Below are 21,404 nucleotides of genomic sequence, written 5' to 3'. Positions count from 1 at the left end.
GTGGATGTACCTCTTCATAACAGTCATCTCTGTCGGTAAGCAATTCATTGACTGGGGCCATTTCATCAGCAACTGCATACATGACCAATTAGTGCACTTCAAAACAAGTCAACGCTTCCATATGACCTCTTACATGATATATGCTATTGCTAATTTGAGGTCATGGCCAGGGTTAAGTACTAATGGTGTCCTGAATCAAGAAACTCATGTTTACCATTATTACAAGCAATTGCAACTTGAGGAAAGCTTTGTGTATTTCAGGCGGGTGAATGATGCTTTCACAATGTGGGCAGTAAGGTTATTACAAGGAGACATTGCCACCAGAATATCAAAGGAAGCCGCTAAATTGATAAAGAAATATGGAAGTTTCTTCATCCAGTTTCCGAGATTTACCTATCTTCGAGTAGGAAGATTTGAAGGTTATCCACACAAGTTACCCAGATATGTTGATGATAAGCTCATTTTAGTTGAGCTTTGTTGGCAATTGGTTTCAGTTCAAAAGAAATGTAGAGATAGAAAGAATAAAGGGGTAGCCTTTCCTATTTGTCTCGGGCACTATAGATGTGAGTCAAGTTCAAGAGCAGATGAGGCAGAAAAAGCTTTATCTAAGATCAACTTGTATCCATACCAGATGAGGTTCCCTTTTGATAGCAAGGATTATGTCAAGAACAGCTTAAAGTTAGGTCCTGGCTATTTTCATTTTCCTAATCTCGAAGACTTTTGGGAAGATTGTGAAGATGAGTTCGAGGTTAGAAAAAGAGATTGGACAAGGTTAACTTTGAAGCAAATGAAAGATTTCAAGATGGATTGGACCATAGAAGGCATTGAAGATGATGGATCTGATTTGATTGATCCTATCTATTTTGAGCAAGTCCAGTCCCAGCCACTTCCCAGTTTGAATTGGGCAGATCCGGAAATGAGAGATGTCAGAGAAAGAACAAGTTTTGTAATCAAGAATTCTGAAGCCTGGATTAAGAAGAAGATTACTCAAATGACTGCTACCAGACCAACAAAGGAAACTCCAAGAAGGAAAGGAAATCAGCTTGAGAGCTCTACGTCACTGCATTCTTCCCATACTCCAGCTAGGGATACTCCTTCTTACCAGAATACTCAAGGAAGTGATGGAGATGAAGACCCTCCAAGGAGGAACAATCTTCAAAACACATGTGGTGATGAACCTCGACAAAAGAGAAAGAAATCTAGAGCAAAAGGCATAGAAGAAGATTCTATTGCGAATCAAGAAAAAGATCAAGTTCCAATGGAATTCTTGGATGACACGAGATTTGATGATGGAATGCATTCCATATCTCCCTCAGTTCCTATTGAATCCCCACGACAAGAAGTACAACAAAATACTTTAGTCATGGATTCATCATTTCCAATCAATCCAAGCGATCAATTTGAAGAAATCAGAGAGGTGACAACAACAATGGTAGCAAGACAAGAAATCATCCAAGAGTCTACAGAAAATTCTTCTTTCCCATGGTTAGAACAAAGTCTATTGAAGAAGAGGAAGGTAGAAAAGCTGGTGGTACCTGAATTTAGTAGCATATCTGATCTCTTTGAAAGAGCTGAAAAACCGAAGAAACTCAAAGTATCCTCAAGAATAAAGACTGATCCAAATTCAAGGAATATGTGCTTAGAGATTGCTCAACCCATATCTGAGAAAGATACAAATGAGGCCACCTTTGCGGACTTTGTTGTGACAAAGATTGATATAGGACCTTCTTCTCATGAGTCTGATATTCAAAACTTTAATGTGATGGCAGTCAAAATGGCGGAGAGAAGTGAAAAGGATAAGCAATCCAAGGATCAATTGAAACAACAAGTGCACACTTTGTCTTCTTACTTGAAATCCGTAGTTGATACCTCCACTATGCCACTAAGTGTAGATCGCTAGCCAATTATATTGACACCAGAAGGAGTAATTGAAAGGAATGTTATGGATAATCTTCAAAAGTACCAAGCCTATGGAAAGGTAATTGAAGGTTGGGTAGAAAAGGTCAAAACTCTTGCATGTGATTTCCTAGTCCAAGCAAAATCTATCCATGATGAGGCCTTAATAAAGAAAAATACTATTGAGAAAGACTTGAAGAATGTCAAGAAAGAGGAAACAACTTGGAAGGAAATTGTGAATGATTTCAAACAAATGATAGAAATTGGAATGGACACCCTTGCAACTGAGAAGATCCTGCCTAATAATGAAAAAGATTATCTAGAAATATGGATAGAAAGCATTAACTGGAAACTAGTGATCATAGATCAAGTTTCATTAGAGTTAGAAAACCTCATGCTTTCATGTGATCAAGTGTGTACCAAACTCCAAGGACAACTCACTGCTCTTTTCCCAGATGTGACATTGATGGAAGATTTGCAGGTGTTACAGAATAGCTTCCAGAACATGGTAGATTAGCAGCTTTTTAATAGGACAAACTTCAATGAAAATACCATGGAAAAATTGATTGATATTTACTCTTCCTTGAGAATCTCTATGTCTCAGATACTCAGCATGGTGACAGAACTAAGTGGCATTCATAGAAACTTGAAGACATGGAAAATGAGGATAGCCAACATGCTAATTCCCAAAGGAAAATCTGTCACTTCAGCCATCCGACTTTTCAGAATCTTCAGAGACAAAGGACCTGGACAACATAATGTGCCTACAGAAGCAACAACCTCATCGGCAACACAAGGAGTTAGCTTAGAATAAGTGCAAGGATGCATTTTTGTTGTGTTACTCGCATCATGTTTTTGTCTTTCTTTGTAAATAACTCTCATGGTCGAGTTTCTCTCTCTCTCATCTCTATTTCTTTATTGTAATAAAGGATAATCTTGGCTCTTTTCATATGAGGTAGTTATCCTAAGTTCTCATTTTGGGTAGTTATTCTAAATAGTTATTTTTCAAGTAGTTGAGGAAGTTATTTTTCAAGTAGTTGAAGAAGTTATTTCAAGTAGTTATAAAGGTGGTTAGGGTAGGTACCTCAGGTGGTTATCACTTCACCTATATATACCTCATTATTATTCAAGGGGTGGGGGGGATTCCACTTTTTCACAAGCTTTGTATGAGAGACTTGGATAGTATTATTCAAGAAATTAAGCAATAGAGATCAATTTGGATGTGTGTTCAACTTATTGTCATGGGTTATTATCAATGTTCTTATGTTTAATTGATGATTACCTAATGCTTTCCCTTTAACATTGAATGTGAAGAAGATTATTTCAAGTTGTGGTATCTCAAACTTGATTATATGGAATTTATTTTAATCTAGATTCATACCTTGTATGGCGTTCAATCTTTCCTTATTGTTCGTTCTTTAAAATTTTTAAAAAAATCCAAATACCCCCATTATACGAGGGAGCTGCCCCTCTCAAACGCAGAGAAGAATTACAATTCTTTTTTATTTTTTGTGATTCTTCAACTGTTGTGAACGCTTTGTTGCTAATTACAGGGCAAAACAGAGTTTTTCAAGAAAGTTTCTTAAAGCAACAAATCCGTTTACCAACAGTTTGATAACCGAACTAAGCATGAAAGGTCCAGATTAACCATGCAGAAAGAAAGGCAATCAGCCGTTCCCTAATGGTGTGGACTGCAAGGATTCTATCAGATGCTTGCTTGAAAATGCTATGTAAAAGAAATAAACATAACTGAAAGATTTCTAAATTAAGTGAAGAAGGAGACCATGCACTCACAAGGAAACTTGAAAACAGTCTTAATCTTTGCATTAATTTATGTAAAATTTCGCCAGAGCTTTTGCAACAATCCAAGAACTTCTTACAAAATAAGGGAAAACCAGTCCCTTAAATAGACTTCAAAAAAGGATGAATGGCCTAGATTTGATCTAAACAAGTGGCCCAGATTCATCCATAAAGCATGGCTACCCATACCCATAAATGGGATGCAAATATCAACAACCACCCCAAAATGGGCAATAACTACCCATAAAGGGATAATTAAATCAATTTGAAATAATCCAAAAAGGTGTATCAATAAAGTTTTACATTTTGTTGACTAGAAGACAAATGTCACCTTTTGGTGCAAAAGTGCACTTTTAAGATTTAGAGGGAAAAAAGCACTTTCTCTATTTCAGTCCCACACTCCTTTTCTAGAAATTGATCTTCGCCATGCAAATATTCCCACCATAAATCACGACCTGCTGCTCGTTCCTCACAAACGTATTCCTGGAACCTGATGCATAACTGGAAAAGCAGACTAAACGGAGGCATGGGAGGATGGCGAATTTTGTATTGCATGCCTTCGAGATACTGGTCCACGTGCTTTAAACTGTCCTTCCAGCTAGAGCGATTACGCGCAAAGCATAATATGTCTGAATGGAACTGACCAGCAAAACTCAAGTCCTTAGCGAAATAGGTAATCCTATCCGTTCCCAATCTTTCTTCCCAGTCCGACTGGATTGCATTATCGGATAAGTCGTTTATCCATCCCGAAACCATTGATCAGAGGATGGTCTTACCTAGTTCTTGCATGTTTCCCAGAATCACTTCACATGCGTCACTCTCTTTGTCAATAATTTCTTTGGTGTCGTTCTTCATGGTGATAGTCCAATACCATTCCTTAAGAGCACTGATACTATGAGGATCTAGAATGGCGGACAATGTAGGAATCTGCGCATGTCCAGAAAAGAGCTCTCATGAGGGGAAGGGTAGTGGCAGCCACTTCGTGCATGTGGAGGGATTCCCTCTTTACCTCTAATAACTTGACTAGAGTGAGCTCTCGATGGAGGGCCATTTCTTTTACTTCCTTAAGGATTCGCTCTCCCCTTTTCTTGATGTCTTGTATCATTCCCTGACAGCCCTCGCGGTGTCTTGTACTCCTTCAAATTCTGTTGTGGTCTTTTGCGCCAATGTCGTCGGGGGAATATGGGATTCGGAGGCATTGTGTAGTGGCCTTAGGAGATGATCGATGTATCCCTCGGCTTGCTCAGCACGAGCCTGATACATGTCCTTTTCAGCCGTTATCTCTTCGAGCTGCCTGAGTATATTCTGCACTAAATCCTTAAATTCTTCTTTTTCTTGCTCGTTAGTGGCTCGTCCGATGGGGACAGTTGTGATGCTATAATTTGCCAGTGTAATCTGATCTGCTGGCTTGTCTACAGGCGGGGTGGTAATGTGGAGAGTGCGGTTCCTTTGCTCGTCTTTGGTCACTCTAGAATATGCCTTGGGCTTTTTCTTCCCCTTAGCTTTTGCTTGGTCTATGCACGAGAAGATATCCTCTAGATCAATAGGTGGTTTGGTGGCGGCCTTACGCTGGGCTCTAGCAATCAACCATTCTTGAGGCACTGTCTGGGCTGATATTAAGGTTAAGTCTGCATTCTATTCTTTGACGTTCTCAGTCGACTCACCATAGATTCGCAGCTGCTCTACTACCGGAGGAGTGAAAGAGGTGCGAAGTTCTTTGCTTGCAGCTTCATTTTCTCCTATTTCACTGAACAACTGTCTGACATCTTCATGTGATGGTTGTTCTTCAGTTTTTTCGAGCTCATGAGTCTCATCTATCCTTTGCTCTCCTTCGACGGTGGAGTCATCTTTGGCTGTATTGTGGAGCAACAACTCGTGGCGGCTCTGTTGAGTGGGTTCATGCACTTTGACCCCCTGGGTGGATGGAATCTCTCCTTCCTCTATTTGGTTGCCCAGTTCGGTCGATTCGAGGGCTCTTAGCTCAGCTACAAGCATGTCAGGCGCGGGAGGATCATCAGTTCCAAACACATCAATGTCACTTTGAGAAGGTGGAGCAGGTATATGATCTAATTCCACTACATCGTCGGACGAATTGGGGTCCTTTGACGATGACGTGACCTCTGGTCTCCTTATAGGAATCTTCTCCCTTCTTGTTCTTTTGGACGTCCGAGTCCCTCTGCAAGCCTTAGCCTTCTTTCTTTTCTCTGGTTTCTCAGTTTCTTCCCAAGGTGTACTAGATGTTCCCCCATCTTGAGAAGACTGAGAATCAAGGCTACCCATTAGGTGGTAGGTGAATTGGACTCCTTCGTGAATTAGCCTCTCAATCTGTTGATGTAACCATTGATCTGTGTACCTTGCTGGGGCTGCCATCACCACCTCGAAATCAGTGATTGGATCCTGGGACCAATCAACACCTGGCAAGAGATGCCTTACTGCTTCAAATTCTCAGACCTGGAGGCAATTCCCTGAATTTGTGAGCTGATCTAGGACCCGACGGTATTCAAAGAGTCACATTTGCTGCACACTCAATCTAGAATATTCCCGCCTCCTGACCTCGTAGTCATCAGAGCAATTCTTCCAATAGTCTTCAACTGATTCCTTTGCTCTGTACCGCCTGCCATGGGCTCTCTTCGCCAGATTATCATGATCGAAGTATTTCCTTGGAAAATGGTCCTGTAGGCCATAAGAGGCCAACTCTACAAGGGATTCCTCTGCTAGGGTAGGGGTCTTCAGGTGGACATCATGGTTGCCTATGATCATGGGGAATGTGAATCCAGCCTGCTTACTTTCTCTGAGTAAGATGTCGGCCGGACGTGACTGCCTTGCAACCTCCATAAGAATTACTTTGTCGGTTGGGTACCGTGGAAGTCGGAGAGGGGCACCATCAAAGCCTGCTATTCGGATGTAGGAGAACCTTGGGAACTGAATGAACCAGGCTCCATACCTCTGTACTAGAATAGTAGCTTGCTCTGAGAGCCTTATATGTAATCCTCCCTGCATCAGCCTGACAAGGCGCATCGTGAAGGCATCATTGACGCGCTCATATTGGCCAACTGCATAAGCTAGACTGCTCTTTTCCCTTGAGCTATATCTTGGTAATGCAACTGCGGGTAACAATCATAGACCTTTACCTAACCAGGCTCATTCCTGATTTCACCTTTCATTATCAAACTTGGCAGCGGCTTGTTCTTGGCGAACATATAGACCAAATAAGAGGTCATGGTGAAGTATTTCTTCGTTTCAAGCTCTATCAGCTGGGTGTGAATGTTGTCGCTTATGATCTGGGCCCAGTCGAATTTAGACTTCCCCGCGAAGACTTGCTCTGTGAAATAGAACATCCACTCTTCAAAGTAGTTGGATTTAGGGAGTCCCATAACTCGGCTGAGTAATGTGACCATATCCCCATTTTCATTATGAAAATCACTTCTGGGGGTCTTTTTCACAATTCTGGCGCTTGGAGGCCTTTTCTCCTTGTACTACTCTTCGTTGATCAGTGCTTTGCATCGGGCCGGATTCATATCATATGCCCCTTGTGCTTCATCTATAGTTGTGGCTGTGGGATTGTTTGGAAAGGGAATGTCAAATGCATCGCCAATGGCCTCAAGAGTGAAGTTGGCGATGGTCATGTTCTCAAGGAGCACCGGTCTGGAATTTGGCTGATAATGTCGGGCAGCCTCTACCACTAGCTCATAGTTCTGTACTACTGGAGGAAATCCTGTCACTTGGGCGATGCCACTTTCCACCATCTGTCTAGGCTTGCCATATGCGTTAGGTGAGAAGACCCGATTCCTGAAGTCTTGAATGTCAATATGGCCAAGGTCGGTATCACCGACATTGTCCCAGACGCTCTGCACTTTTGACTCCCTTAATCCTCCTCTCTGATATTGATACTTCATCCTTTCAACCTTGCGCGGGATATCTGATTTGGATGCTCGCGATGTCTCGGCTGCAGCGGGCGTTTTTTATGATTCTACTGCCGATTTAGGCATTTATCCTGCACAGTCGGACACGGATTACGAGGTGATACAAAAGAAGTAAGGCGGGTTAGATAGAAAATATTCCAACATGCCAGGATTAATTCAAAATTTAGATTGGACATGGAGCGACATTTCTAGCTAAAAAGGGCTTGATCAATTTTAACTACAGCATTCATGAAGATTTTTGATTGCGAATTTATACTTAATGCTTTCTAGATTTTGGATTAATTTTCAACAAAGACAAAACATGAAAAAATTCTCCTAAGTTTGAAAATGCAATTTCTGGCTAAACCTTAGGAGTGAATTCCAAATTTTGATTGCTTTGAACAATGTTTTACAAGCGAAAGAGATGCAAATTTCGAAAATTTAGGCATTTTAATCAGATTTCGCACATACGTCCGTTTGATTTATAAGCATTTCAGATGATCAAGGAAGACAGAGCGTACTTACCTGACGAAACGGATGGCGAAGAATTGCCCGGCCTTGCTGCGTGAAGGCGAATGGACGATTCTGCAAAGTTTCAAATTCCAACGGTTATCTTCTTGATTTAAATTTCTCGCGGTTGCTGGATGAAAGAGAATTTATCATTTTAAATGGTTTTTACCCTAGGTAATTGGCAATCTGAATTTGAATGATTTGGGATAGTTTATGCAGTGTTTTACCTTGAATATGAATCGCACGAAATTAGCTTTCTTTGCCTTCCAAAATCGGACGTGGTCTCCTTTACACGAAATGTAGCAACGTAGAGGGGGTTTATCAAATTTGAATGGCGTTTATCTTCTCATTTTCGGACCTTCTAGAGAGTTTTGTAAATTCTACGTCTATCTTCCACCTCGTGGCCTTGGGGATATGGAGGCCCTTTGAAATTTAAACTTTGCTTTTATTTAATCCTAAGGGCAAACTTCGGACCCAATAACGCCTCTTGCGAGCTATGCAAACCTTGGAGCCATGGCGTCCTTCGCGATTTTCGCGTCTATGGCGAATTTCGGAGATTTTGCAAGGACTTCGGAGCTGGACCTGGACACCTTCTATGCAAACTTGTTGTCCTCATTTTTGTTTCCAAAAATGAAGGACCACTACGTTAAAAATTTTGTGAAAAAATGAAAAAATTTATTCTATGGCATGCTTCCCGAGGCAGAATTTTGACGAATCCTTGGACTGGCTTAATCATCAATCTATCCTCGAACTACGTTTCGAATTTCGTCAAATTCTGGGTTCGTTTGCTATGCCTTTCCTTCAATTTCGGGTTTTAAAACCCCGACTGCAGGTGGAGAATTTTCTTCAAACTGCAAGTTTTAAAGATATTCATTGTTTTGGGTTTTTGTAGGGGAATTTTTAGCTTATTACATGTGCATTTTTATTGAAAGATGTTACTTGCAAATTGTTTTAAATTTTCCTTCCTTCCTTTGTTATTTTTAATTGTTTTTTGGTCATGTTTAGTTAAAATAGGGATTTTTTGGCTCACTTGCAGTTTGGTCAAAAAACCCCTACTTTAATGGTTTTTACATGTAATAGGGATTTTAAATCCCCATTACATGTGTGCATGTATTTCTAACTTGTTGTAGGGATTTTATTTCCCTTTTACAAGTTTTTAAAACTTGTAGTTTGCTCCAAAAAACCCGATTTTGCCTTGCAAGTGCATTTTTGACAATTTTAAACTTGTCATTTGTCCAAAAAAGCCCGATTTTGGCTTGGCAAGTGAAAAGGTAAAAAATAAAACTTGTTATTTGGTTCAAAAAACCCGAATTTGCCTTGTAAGTGAAAAAGTCAAAAATAAAACTTGCTATTTGGTTCAAAAAACCCGATTTTGGCCTAGTGAGTGAAAAAGTGAATTTTAGAACTTGTTATTTGTTCTAAAAAACCTGATTTTCATTCCCTTATGCATTTCGAACTTGTCTTTTGCTCCAAAAAAACCCGAAATGCAAAGAAAAACGATTTTTGACCATGAATTCATGCATTCATGGACATCTTTCACGCCAAATGTAGGTTGCATTGACTTGTTTTTTTGCTCTAAATCAGCAACCACGTTTTTAATAAATGCCACTTTTTGAGGGTTTAAAACTTCAACAAACTCCACTCTCCTAAATCGTTTTGCCCTTTCCCATCTAGGCGTGGAGTTTAGGAGGATTGTCGAGCTATTTAATGATGTCGTTGGAGATTGAAATGGTGCCCACGTTTTTTTCACGTGACTCCCTTTGGCTACGTTTTGCAACATTTGTCATCATTCCTTCTTCTTCCTCCTTAGGCGTTTTGCTCTAATCCACTTGGATGTGCTCTCTCATTGGCATTTTGGTCCTCCAAGTTTGGGATTGCTGCTACATTTATCAGTTTGGGGCATTTTTGCAAAAAAACGCGATAAGGGTTTGGCATTACGGATTGCTCCTTTTTACCGGTTTTGCTTCTTCATTTCTTTCCTTCATTTTATTATTTTCTTTCCTTTCTTTCCTTCATTTTATTATTTTCTTGTTTTCTTAATTTTCGTTCTTAGTTGCATTTTTGGCATGTATTGTTCTTCCCCCAAAAATTGTTTTTTGTGAAAGAAATCTTCCCCTTGGTATGCAATTTTTTGAATTGCATTGTTCTTCCCAAAATTCCCTCTTTACTTGTATTCGAGATTTTTAATCTCGATTACAAGTTCGCTGGAAATTCTTGTTCTTCCCCTATGGTTAAGGAATTTAACCATTTTTGGTCAAAATTCCAAGTTAAAAGTGTGAAATACCCCTCCCTTGCGAATTCGGGTTTTAAAAACCGGATTACATGTCGAAGAGTTCTTCCCATTTTCATGAAAATGACTTTCCCGGATTTTCCCATTTCTATCCATTCATGTTCCCCATATCCGTACTTTCCATTTCCATCATTTCCCACAAGTCAAAATCTCATTTTTCGTCCATTTCTCCATTTTCGAATTTACAACTGTACTTGTATTCGGGTTTTAAAACTCCAATTGCATGTATGTCCTTTCCAACTTGTATACTTGCAAAAATTCTCCCAAGATCCGAAATTGGTCAAAGTCGAGATTTTCCCATTTCTACATATTTCTCCTTTTCCTCTCACAAAATCGTGAAATTCAAGAATCAAAGTTTTACCCATTTGGAGAAGGAAGAATGATATTTGCAGCTAACTATGATGTTGCCTTAACTCTTTTAAGTCTTCATCACAGCATTCCAGGTTCACAATCAATGTCAGATTTGCCATCATCTCCAACTCCAAAGAAAATGAAATACAAATATGACAAATATCAGAATGAGGTTGCACCTTCCCAGGTTTCTTCTCCTTTGGATCGCATCAGAGACACGGAGATAGGGCACGTTGATATGGCAGAATTCATCAACAGGGTAGAAGATCCACAAGATAATAACTTGCAGCGGCTGTTGGACAGCCATATCCATCATGCATCTTCCTTCCCAGTGGCTGCCCTAGAACCTGAGTTTGTTCTTGCATGCGCCCATCATTTTGACAAGGAATCAAGAGTCATCAAAAATGATGATGGTGAAGCTATAATTCGTCTTGATGCAGATACAATCGAAAAGGTCTTCAGAATACCTCCTGCACCTGTTTATATGGAAATCACCAAAGAAAGTGCAGCAGAGTATTATGTGAAAAGGGAAAAAGATTGCAAGCGACACATCAATAGGTGGATCCAAGAGCCACGTCCTTCCTTCTCAAGGTGGGCAAAGTTGTACCGTTGTGATTTCAAATGGGAGATAGGAGACACCATCACTCTTCTCAGCAAGATGATGGGCCTTGAGCATTCCAATGTCTTTGAGCCATGGATGTATCAATTCATTATGTTCATACGGCAGTCACATCACATTTCATGGGGGGAAGTCATCAGCGATGCCTTGTGCGAACAACTTGCAGCAGTTCCTACCACCATGACCTTCTTCATGAATTCTTATTTGGTATATTTAGCAGCATCACTTAGACACTTTCCAGGTCTTTCTACCAAGGGTGATCGCTCGCTTATACCAATTTGGGAATATTATGACCAATTGCCATTGAAACCCAGCAGACTGCATTTTAGAAGGGTCCAAGATGCATTCTTCGGATATTTCATGTGTCAGTTTGACATGGATCTCAGGAACAAAAGAGTATCAGATGAGGCATGGGTCAAGGTGTCTGAGTAAGGGTGTTTGTTCCTGCAATTTCCCACCTTCACCTGTATGAGGATTGGATGCTATGATGGTCAGCCATACATGCTTCCAAGATACCCAACCGATAAGATAATTCTTATGGAGTTGGGAAGACAGATCATGGCTGTTCATACTTTTCAGTCTGCTAGACACAAGGTTGGAATGGGGATCTCTACCACAAACCCATTGAAAATTGGTCAATAATCCCTTGTCACATCTGTGAAGGCTAAGGCCATGGAGGCAGAATTGTAGGAAATCAAGCTTAAAAGGTTCAAACCTAGAGTTGATTTTGATTATAGAGGTATGAAGGAGAAGATCAAGAAATCCTTTGTGCATGTTCATCGCATTGAAGACATCTGGGTAGATCTCCGCACAGAAGCCGAAGTTCTGAAAATGGATTACTGCAGGCTCACTGTTGAGCAAATTGTTGACTTGAACTTGGTGGATATCCCACAAGGGATGATCGATGACGGGCATATACTTGGTCCTGAATACACTTCACGGAGGGTTGAGGAAGCTCCACTTCCTTTGATCCAATGGTCACACAAGGAGTGCATCTCCATCCTTGACAGATTTCAGCCTATCTTGGCCAACACTAACGCATGGCTGAAAAGTAATGCTATTAGACTTATCAAAATCAAGGTTGGTAAAGAAGATGATTCTACGGGGCCTCTTGGACGGAAATCTGAGATTCAGATTGACAACGAGGGTGCTTCATCTTCGGGCACAAGGATCAAGTTAAGACTCAATCGTGCAGTAGTGCTCCCTCCTGAGGAGACGACTATTCGTGGGAAGGAGAAATCACGATTCCATGTTCAGGTGATCGATCTGGATAATCCATAAGAGGGGCAGCAATCTGACGATGCTCCTAAGTCTCCAGTTTCAGACTCGCCTCATGAGGTCATTCCTCCAGTTTCCATTGAGACGCCTCTTTCTCCTCCTGATTTGCTTGTGGATGAGTCTCCTCAGAATGCAATTCCCATTTCAGCATACGAGCCATCTCCTGATCATCAACAAGAGAGTGTGTTGAAAGTTCCTATGCATATTCCTACTTGTATTCAGTTATCAGAAATTGATACTTCCACTTCTAGTTTTGAAGAATTCATGAGGCAATCTTCATGCCCATTGGTAACTGAGCAAACCGTGGTCGCTATCCAAACAGATATTCCTCCCAGGATGACCACGGTGATTCAAACAGAAACTGCTTCTCCTTTGCCTACGGTCATGACTGGAGGGGAGTTGATGACTTTGCCTCCATGGCTTAGTTCTTTCACCCCGAAAAGGAAGAAGCAAGAGATCTCACCTGATACCTTTGACTACCAGCAACTCAAACAGTCCAGATCCAAAGTTGCTAAGAAGGCCAAGACTATCTCTAGGGTAACTGTTGATAGCAACAAGATGAAAGCAGCTGAAATTGTGGAACCTATTGCAGATAAGCCACTTGATGAAATGTCAGCTGCTGATTATAAGGTTACAAGGATAGAGTTGGGCAAGCAAACGCATGAGGTCATTAAACATGATGCTTAGTTTTCTGTTGCTTCATTAGTGCAAAGGTGTGATGATCTTCTTGCGAAGAAAGACAAGCTAGAAGAGGAAAACCGACAGCTTATGGCAGCCATTCATAAAATCACAAAACCTGCTGCTGAAGGGAGTAACTCCATAGGTTCCTCTGGTTCCCAAGAATCAATTTGTGGAGTGGAAAGGGCTGCTCAGAAAGTACAAGCACTGGATTCCTAGGTTGATCAACTTCATGATCAATGTGTACAAGTAATGAAAGACATTTTTCAAATAATGTCTAAGTTGGAAACCATTGAGGAGAAACTGGATCAGACTTCTAATACTTTCAAAAAGAATCTGGAAAGTGTTGAAGAAAGTTTGGCAATCTGGCGTACCATGCCCCAACAACAGCTGAGTATTTTGCAGGATCACGCCATCATCTCTTCCAGGGTCATGTACTTGGAATTTGAAGAACTCATGGAAAACAAGACCCTTGTTCTTAAATCCCTCATTGAGGAGATCGGTGATGCAAGGAGATTCTGGGATGAAGTTTACCAAGGTATTGTCTCACATTGTGAAAGGGCCTCTTGCAATATAGTAAGTCAGGATGGAGAGCTGATTCTAGAAGAAGAAGTTTTTGCTGATTTACAAATGAGAATTCATAATGAATGGAGGAGCGAACAATTCTCGGCAGCTTCGATTCAAGCATTGATGAAACACCAAGCTTTTCTGCATGAAATCCAGTCTACCCTGGATAAAAACAATTCCGCGCTCCTCCGCTATCACAACACTATTGTGAAGACTATGGTTGTTGCCAAGAACACCCATGAACCGAATCCCGAGGAACTACAAGCGAGCATCCAGAAATTTCAAGGATTTGTGTCTTCACAAAATGCAACTTAAGTGTTTCTCAACACTTAGTTGAATTTTCCCTTTTTTGTAATTTTTAGTTGTAATTTTATTTTGACAAGTTACATGTAAAAGTATTTTTTGTAAAAAGCAGGTTACACATTACTTGCACTTTTGTAATTACATGTAAGGCAACTACAAGTTGTGTCCGATTAGGACTGTAGTTGGAATAAGTCTTAGTTAGTTGGAGTAACTCTTAGTTAGTTAATGAAGTCTCAGTTAGTTATTGAATGAGTCTTGGTGGTTGAGAGAATCTCTCAAGTTAGTTAGGATCCTCCCACCTTTTTCTCAAGGCTCCTCTTCTATAAATACTTGAGGAGTTCATTGTAATTGATATCTTTTGGAAAGCAATCAAAAACTCTGCCAAATTTACAGCAAGAAGTCTTTGAGCTTATGTATGTGGATTGAAAGTTTTTGAAGAATAATAAAGGACTACTCAAGTTTTGAGTCTTTGAGCTACATGTTTGAGTTTGAATCTTTTACTTCTTCTATGCAAAGTGTTTCTAAAGGAGCTTAGTCCAATCTGATTTGAAGTCTTTGAGCTGCAAGTAGAGATGATTAATTAAAATAGGAAAATCTCTAGAAGGAGCAGCAAGCCTTTGAGCTTGCGTCTATTCTTGAGGAAAAATTACTGTTTGATAAGAAATAGCAGCAAGTCTTTGAGCTTGCATTAGTTCTTGTCTTTGTGTTTAAAGAATAGATTATTCCAGTCTTTGGGCTGTTATCTTTTATTCGTTGTAAAAATTTAGTATAGCAAAGGGTAGATAGGACTTCCAATAGTCAAGTCTTTGAGCTTGATATTGCTGTCCCGTCCCGAAGGAAGTGACGGAAGTCTTTGCGCTTTTAGGAAACTTCATTTCCTTTCTCTTATTTCACTTGAAAGTGGTTACTGCTGTTATTCAATCACTATCTTTTTCTGTGAAGAGAAAAGGATATTGTCTTTCTTGAAAAAAGAAGAAAGATTGACGTCCCATCCCATTTTATTTTCCAAGTTGTAGTTAGATAGGGGGAGCCTTCCCTTAATTAGGAGAGTTTTTACTCGTGTGCTGTGGTTGAAACCACAATTTTGTATATTTCCCCAAGTGTACAAAATTTTCAACCAACAAAACTTCGGAGCATTCATCGCCTTTTGCGATTTTGGAGATTTTTTAACCTTCTGGCGAATTTCGGATATTTTCCAAGGACTTCGGAGCTGGACCTGGACGCCTTCTATGCAAACTTCGGAGCATTCATCGCCTTTTGCGATTTTGGAGATTTATGGAGTTCAACGCTTTGCCAAAAACTTCGGACCTTTCATATGATTCCGCAAATTTTGGAGCATTTAAGCGTTTTAAGCGTTTTTGTGAGTTAGAAAAGGTTTTCGGACCTAAATGCCATTCGCAAAAACTTCGGACCTTACGCCACTCTTTGCAAGTTCTTTTAAAAAAAACTTCGGACCTCATAACATCTTTTGCAAATTTGATATATTTTGAAATTTCGGAGCTAGGGTCTGAATTTGGAGGTCTAAAGCGAATTTCGGACCTTGAGGGTCTCTTTGCAACTTTTCGCCTTTTTCAAATTTTCTAATTTTTGCCCCAAGGTCCGAAAATGGGCGTGTTAAGTGATTTTCGGACCTTGACCCACTTTTTGCAAGATTTCACGTTTTCCAGTTTTTGCCCCAGGATCTGAAAATGGAGACTTGAGTGATTTTGCAGTTTTCGAGCGTTTTTTGGCAAACTGGGAGTATTTTCGGAGCTAAACGCACTTTTACAAGTTTGTCATATTTTGAAATTTCGGAGCTAGGGTCCGAATTTGGAGGTTTAAAGCGAATTTCGGACCTTGAGGGTCTCTTTGCAACTTTTAACATTTTTCACATTTCGCCCCAAGGTCCGAAAATGGACATGTTAAGTGATTTTCGGACCTAACCCATCTTTTGCAATATTTAAAAAGCATTTTCGGACCAAGTAGGAAACTTTGAATTTTGAAATTTTCGCCCCAAGGTCCGAAATTCGGCCCCCTAGGCGATTTTAGCAAATTCTCAACCTTGTGAAATTTTAACCTTTGGCCTCTGGGTCCGAAATTCGGCCCATAAGACAATTTTGGGAACTTTAGCAAAATTTCAGACTCCAGACCAGTTTCGCCAGATTCTACAAATTTGGATTTCGGAGGCTTCGGAACTCCAAGGCATTTGGGCAAGTTTCGCAACCTCAGCACTTTGGTCAGGAAATTCGCTTCTTCATCAGCAGGCGAAAATCATCCTTTACTCAAATCCCACAAACATCGTGGAGACAAACCTTATGCAATCTACTTCATAGCTCTTTGTGCGAAAAAACGGCAACTTTAGTCCTCGTACGACCTTTAGACGCACTACTCTTGCTTGGCGGGCTTCGCCAATTTCTATCACCTTACGCCTATCCAAGGCGATTTTCAAAATTTCGAACAAACCTCTTGGCATTCGTGCCCGAGGGCTAGACTAGCCGGGTGGATTCATCGGCTCTTTTCTTCAATACCATCACTTTACGGACTAGTCGCGGACTCGCTCAAAAGGACGCAAGACACTCCGCGCGAAACTCAACAGGGCAAAGACGAAAGGCTCAAAAACAGGAAGGGGGACCCTGTCTGCGACAGGGAGCGTGTGCAACGCACAACAAGATTTCAACAAGACTTCCAAACATTGTTGTTGAAAGTTGTGGAACAGAGAGTCATGACAGCAAAATATTGGAAAGCCAGTTTTGTCGCATGGTGTCTGAACATGTGCCCAAATAGCCACGTGTGATCGTATACATAATTCATATAAATTGTTTAATAAAATCAATCTACATTATGTGGACTTTTACTTTAAGATGTAAAATAATATGGAAAGCTATGCCACAAGTTATGGAAATCCAACATACACCCTGATAGGCAGAAGAGCATACAGAAGACACATAAATTGTTTCACAAAACGGCTCCACATAATGTGGTCTTTTGCATTCATTGCTGGAGATTCACAAATTGGGTTTGAAACTTTGATATAAAATGGCTCCACATAATATGGTCTTCTGCTTTCACTGTTGGCTATTCATAAATTGGATTTGATATAAAATTACTCCATATAATATGGTTTTCTGCATTCACCGGTGGATATTCACAAATTGGGTTTGATATAAAAGCCTTGAAGACACTATGCAAATGCAATTGGTAATTGTAAAGCCAAACTTCACAACCTTGCCAATATTACTCCAGCATGTACAATAGTAAGCTGTGGAAGAGAGATTGGTTACTATTAACATATTTTTATTGTAAATCTCCTGATAGAAATGATTGCACAATGGCAAAGCACACATAAGGCACACTATTTGCTTGACAAATGATTCATTTATATAAATCTCGTTTACTAAGGATTTTCGCTGCCTTGAATATTTTAATACCCAAGTCGTCACTTAATTATTTATGTCTAGGCATTTATGTACAACGTTCACTAATTGGTAATAATCAGGGGCCCCACAAAGGACATCAGCAACTGCTGAATATGCACAAATGGCTTACTGGGAGACTACTGAAGAAATTAATTGTAACCATTAAATGCTAAATAGTTACTGCCCTACATTTTGTAGATTGAAGATGGATTTTCAAGAAAAAACATATTTCCCAATTCAAATAAATAGACCGACGCAAATTTTGACAACTTACATTGTGGCAGCTTCTCAGTTTTTGTGAAAGCCTTGTTGTATTCTCAAGCTCCAAATCCCGTATTATCAAAAAATTAAAGATCAACCGAGACATACATTTCTATTTTACGGAAAATAAGAATAATGCCAAAGTACCTGAATTCGCTTGGTGAGCACGGCAACTTGTGACTGTAATTGTGTGATAAGTTTGTTAGCAGCCTGGAGCGCTCCTTCTGACTCCATTATTAACTGTAGCTTTAACTGGTGCACTGAATAATATTACTCCGAGCTTAAAGTTCCTTAAAAGAAGATAGAGGAAATCAAACTGAAGCACAATTTTTTTCTTTTACCCCGTCTGCTCAAACTTAATTATGGATAATTGTGTTTTTAATTACGGTGTAATTATACTTCAAAATAGTAGCCGTCGATAGTGAGTGGCAAAGGTTAATTTTGCATGGCATTAAGAATTACTATTAAAATCAAAGGAGGTCTCAAAATTACAATTAAATTAATGTTATATATATATATATATATATATATATATATATATATATATATATATATATATATATATATATATATATATATGTAAATTTTTGGTCTATTTTGGCGTAAATTTGTGTAGTACACGAAACTAAAACTAAAACTCTAAATCGAGAAGATAGTCAAGTTCCATTACCAACACAATTATGGTATGTTTGCAATAGGGTGAAAGGGAGAGAGAGAGAGAGAGGTAGAGATAGGGATAGAGAGGGAGAGATAGAAAGGGCAAGAGTGAGAGATAGAGGGGTAAAGAGATAGAGATATAGATAGGGATGGAGATGGAGATGGAGAAAGAGGAGGGGAAGATGGAGAGAATCTGGAGAAGGATGTGGAGAGATAGAGAGGGGAGTGAGGAATAGCTAGAGATGGAAGAGAAAAATAAATAGAGGGGGAGAGAAAGGGAGAGATAGAAAGATAAAGATAGAGATAGGAAGTGATATATAGAGAGAGGGAGAAAAATAGTGGTAGAAAGATATAGATATAGGGATTAATGAAAGAATAAATATGGAGATATACATATAGAGAGGAAAATAGATATAGATATAGAGGTCTAAAAAGAGGGAGAGAGATATACGGATAGAGAGGGACATGTCTAGAGATAGAGAGGGAGACAAGAAGATAGAGGTAGAGATGAAGAAAGAATGAGAGAGGGAGAGGGGAAAAAGGATATAGAGATAGAGAGAAGAGGATGGAGAGATAAATATAGAAAAATAGGGGGATAGAGAGGGAGAGATAAAGAGATATAGAGGAAGAGGAGGAGATAGAGAGAGATGTAGATGGTGAGCTAAAGTGATAGAGAGATGGAGATATAGAGAGATATAGATGGTGAGTTAAAGAGATATAAAGAGAGGGGGGGAGGGGGGAGATAAAGAGATAGACAAATGGAGAGAACTAAAGGTACAAAAATAGAGATGGAGAAAGGGAGAGAAAAATAGAGGGAGATAGAGAGAGATAGACACATCTCGAAAAAGAAACAGATAGAGACACATGTACATAAACAGATGAGGAGAGAGAAAGACATAAAGAGATAGGTAGTGTGATAGGGAGGGCATGAGGGAGGGAGAGATGGGGAGAAATATAGAGCAAGGGAGATAGAAAGAGGGAGGGGGAGAAAGGGAGAGAGATAGGTAGAGAAGGAGAGGGGGGGAGAAGGAGTGATATAGATAGATGGAAATATAGATAGATAGAGAAGGATAGGGGATAGAACATGATAGTTCCGATACTTAATATAAGTACAGATCCAATAGTCAACAAGATGAGAGGGGGGGGTGAATCATACAAACTTAATCATCCATAAAAACATCAGATTCAACCTCGGTAACATATATATCAGTCATATAACCAAAACTGTTAAACATGCAAACTCAAAAGCATATGAACAATATAAACCTCATAACACCAGATTTAACGTGGAAACCCAAATAGGGAAAAACCACTGTGAGATTTCGGACCCACTAAGAAATATACTCTTCTAGTGTATGCTCAGTTAAAAGCAAATCCTGTTAAAGATTACAAACACATTGCTAGATGTGACCCGGTTAAGGGATTTCCCTCGGATCTGTTAGGATCTTCACTTTGTTAGAAGTGACCTTGTTAAAGGATTTCAAACACTCAATCAGAATGTCACCTTGCTAGAGGGTTTACATATAAGACTGTTAAGTCCACTCGGTTAAGAGATTTTCTGTCACTTTCACAAAATAACAGTAATAAAAATCTATCTGCAACTTCACATCTAAAATGCTAAAGCAGATTCCTATTTGTTCAATACAATCTAGACATAGAACTAATCTTGTCTATCTGCTGGGCTTCTATACTCTGTTATTCTAACAGGTCTTCAAGCTTTTGTGCTCGGTAATCACTATGTAGCATCCCTGTGCATACACTTGCCCACATACATTGTTTATCAGCAGTTTCCTATTTATAAACAATTAGGTAACCGCTTAATCTCCTTGATCACATTTCCCATGATCAATCATAGCCATCAGATCTTCAATCTTGTCCAGGTTCAATGCATCTTTCGATCTGAAATCGTTTTACCCCACCTTGGAACTTGCATAATAGTCTTGGAACTTGTGCCAGGGTATTGCGGTTCAATCTGAGCTGTAGATCTTCATGCCGACTTTCCATTGCCTTAGATTTGTTAACAAACTTCTTCCACGGCTTACCAATCATTTAATCGGCTCCAGCTCATCAGCTTCCTTCATTAAATACCACATGTAAACATTTAATGCATTCTGTTATAGCTCGGTTACAACTCGGTGAATACTAAACTCCACTCAGTAGACATTCCGCCTTCATTAACCGATAGCGATAACCTTAGGGTTTACCGACTAGGTTCCTTAGGGTTTACCGACTAGGTTCTTTGATTGATAACATAGTATAGTATTAACCTTTACAATTTACAACATATGTATGATGTTAAAACAATCTAAAACATCATGATCTCATCATTGTCTGACTCGGTAGTAGTTGCCCATTGAATACCTTATTCATCATATTCTTTCCTGTGTCTTTTACCGACATCTTTATAATCTTCATATCATACTTCTCAAGATATGGCAACATCATACTGAATTAGAAAATCAATTTCTTGACATCAATGACAAAATAATAATATCAAGACAGCAAAACATCTTTAATCAGTTATATCCATAATCATCAACAACCTTCTCAATATCCTTAAGAAATGCTAACAATCTTTCATTGTCTGTTATAATGCAATATTGCCAACAATCTCCCCCTTTGGCATTGATGGCAAAACCAATTGATTTGACCTTAATAGATTCGGATTGATGTGATTCTGAAATGCTGAAATGCTGAAATGCTCTCCCCCATACATTAGACTTCTCCTCATTTCTTCAGTCTTCTTCCCAATCTGTAGTCTGCTCAGTTTTCTCTTAGTCTTCTCTCCTTTATGGTAGTCTTCTCCCCCTTTGTAGGTCTTCTCCCCCTTTGACAACAATGCCAAAAAGAAAATAAATAAGTAAAACATAATTTCTTTCTGTAAGAAGTGATTTCCT

General features: G+C 39.5%; 1 protein-coding gene across 7 annotated transcripts in view; it reads right to left on the bottom strand.

Moving 5' to 3' along the window:
• LOC131035677 (uncharacterized) overlaps window positions 1–18,205 on the bottom strand; it is a 376,645-nt gene extending 358,440 nt beyond the window's left edge. For 3 of the 7 annotated variants that reach the window (XR_009358274.1, XR_009358273.1, XM_059207503.1), the window contains exons 1-2: window positions 17,999–18,205; window positions 17,864–17,921 (exon numbers count right to left, since the gene is read on the bottom strand). Coding sequence is in view for 4 of the 7 variants with exons in the window: in XM_059207503.1 (XP_059063486.1) it covers window positions 17,864–17,921; window positions 17,999–18,084 (144 nt within the window). In the remaining 3 variants the exon portion in view is untranslated. Of the gene's footprint in view, window positions 1–17,863; window positions 17,922–17,997 lie in introns of all 7 variants that reach the window. The other 4 variants (XM_059207505.1, XM_059207506.1, XR_009358275.1 and 1 more) reach the window with 3 other exon arrangements.
• Between the last annotated feature and the right edge of the window lie 3,199 nt (window positions 18,206–21,404).

This window comes from Cryptomeria japonica, chromosome 6 (genome assembly GCF_030272615.1).
Source record: "Cryptomeria japonica chromosome 6, Sugi_1.0, whole genome shotgun sequence".
Classification (NCBI taxonomy): Eukaryota; Viridiplantae; Streptophyta; class Pinopsida; order Cupressales; family Cupressaceae; genus Cryptomeria; species Cryptomeria japonica.
Note: the sequence above shows the minus strand (reverse complement) of the source record. Positions and strands in the feature narration are given on the sequence as shown.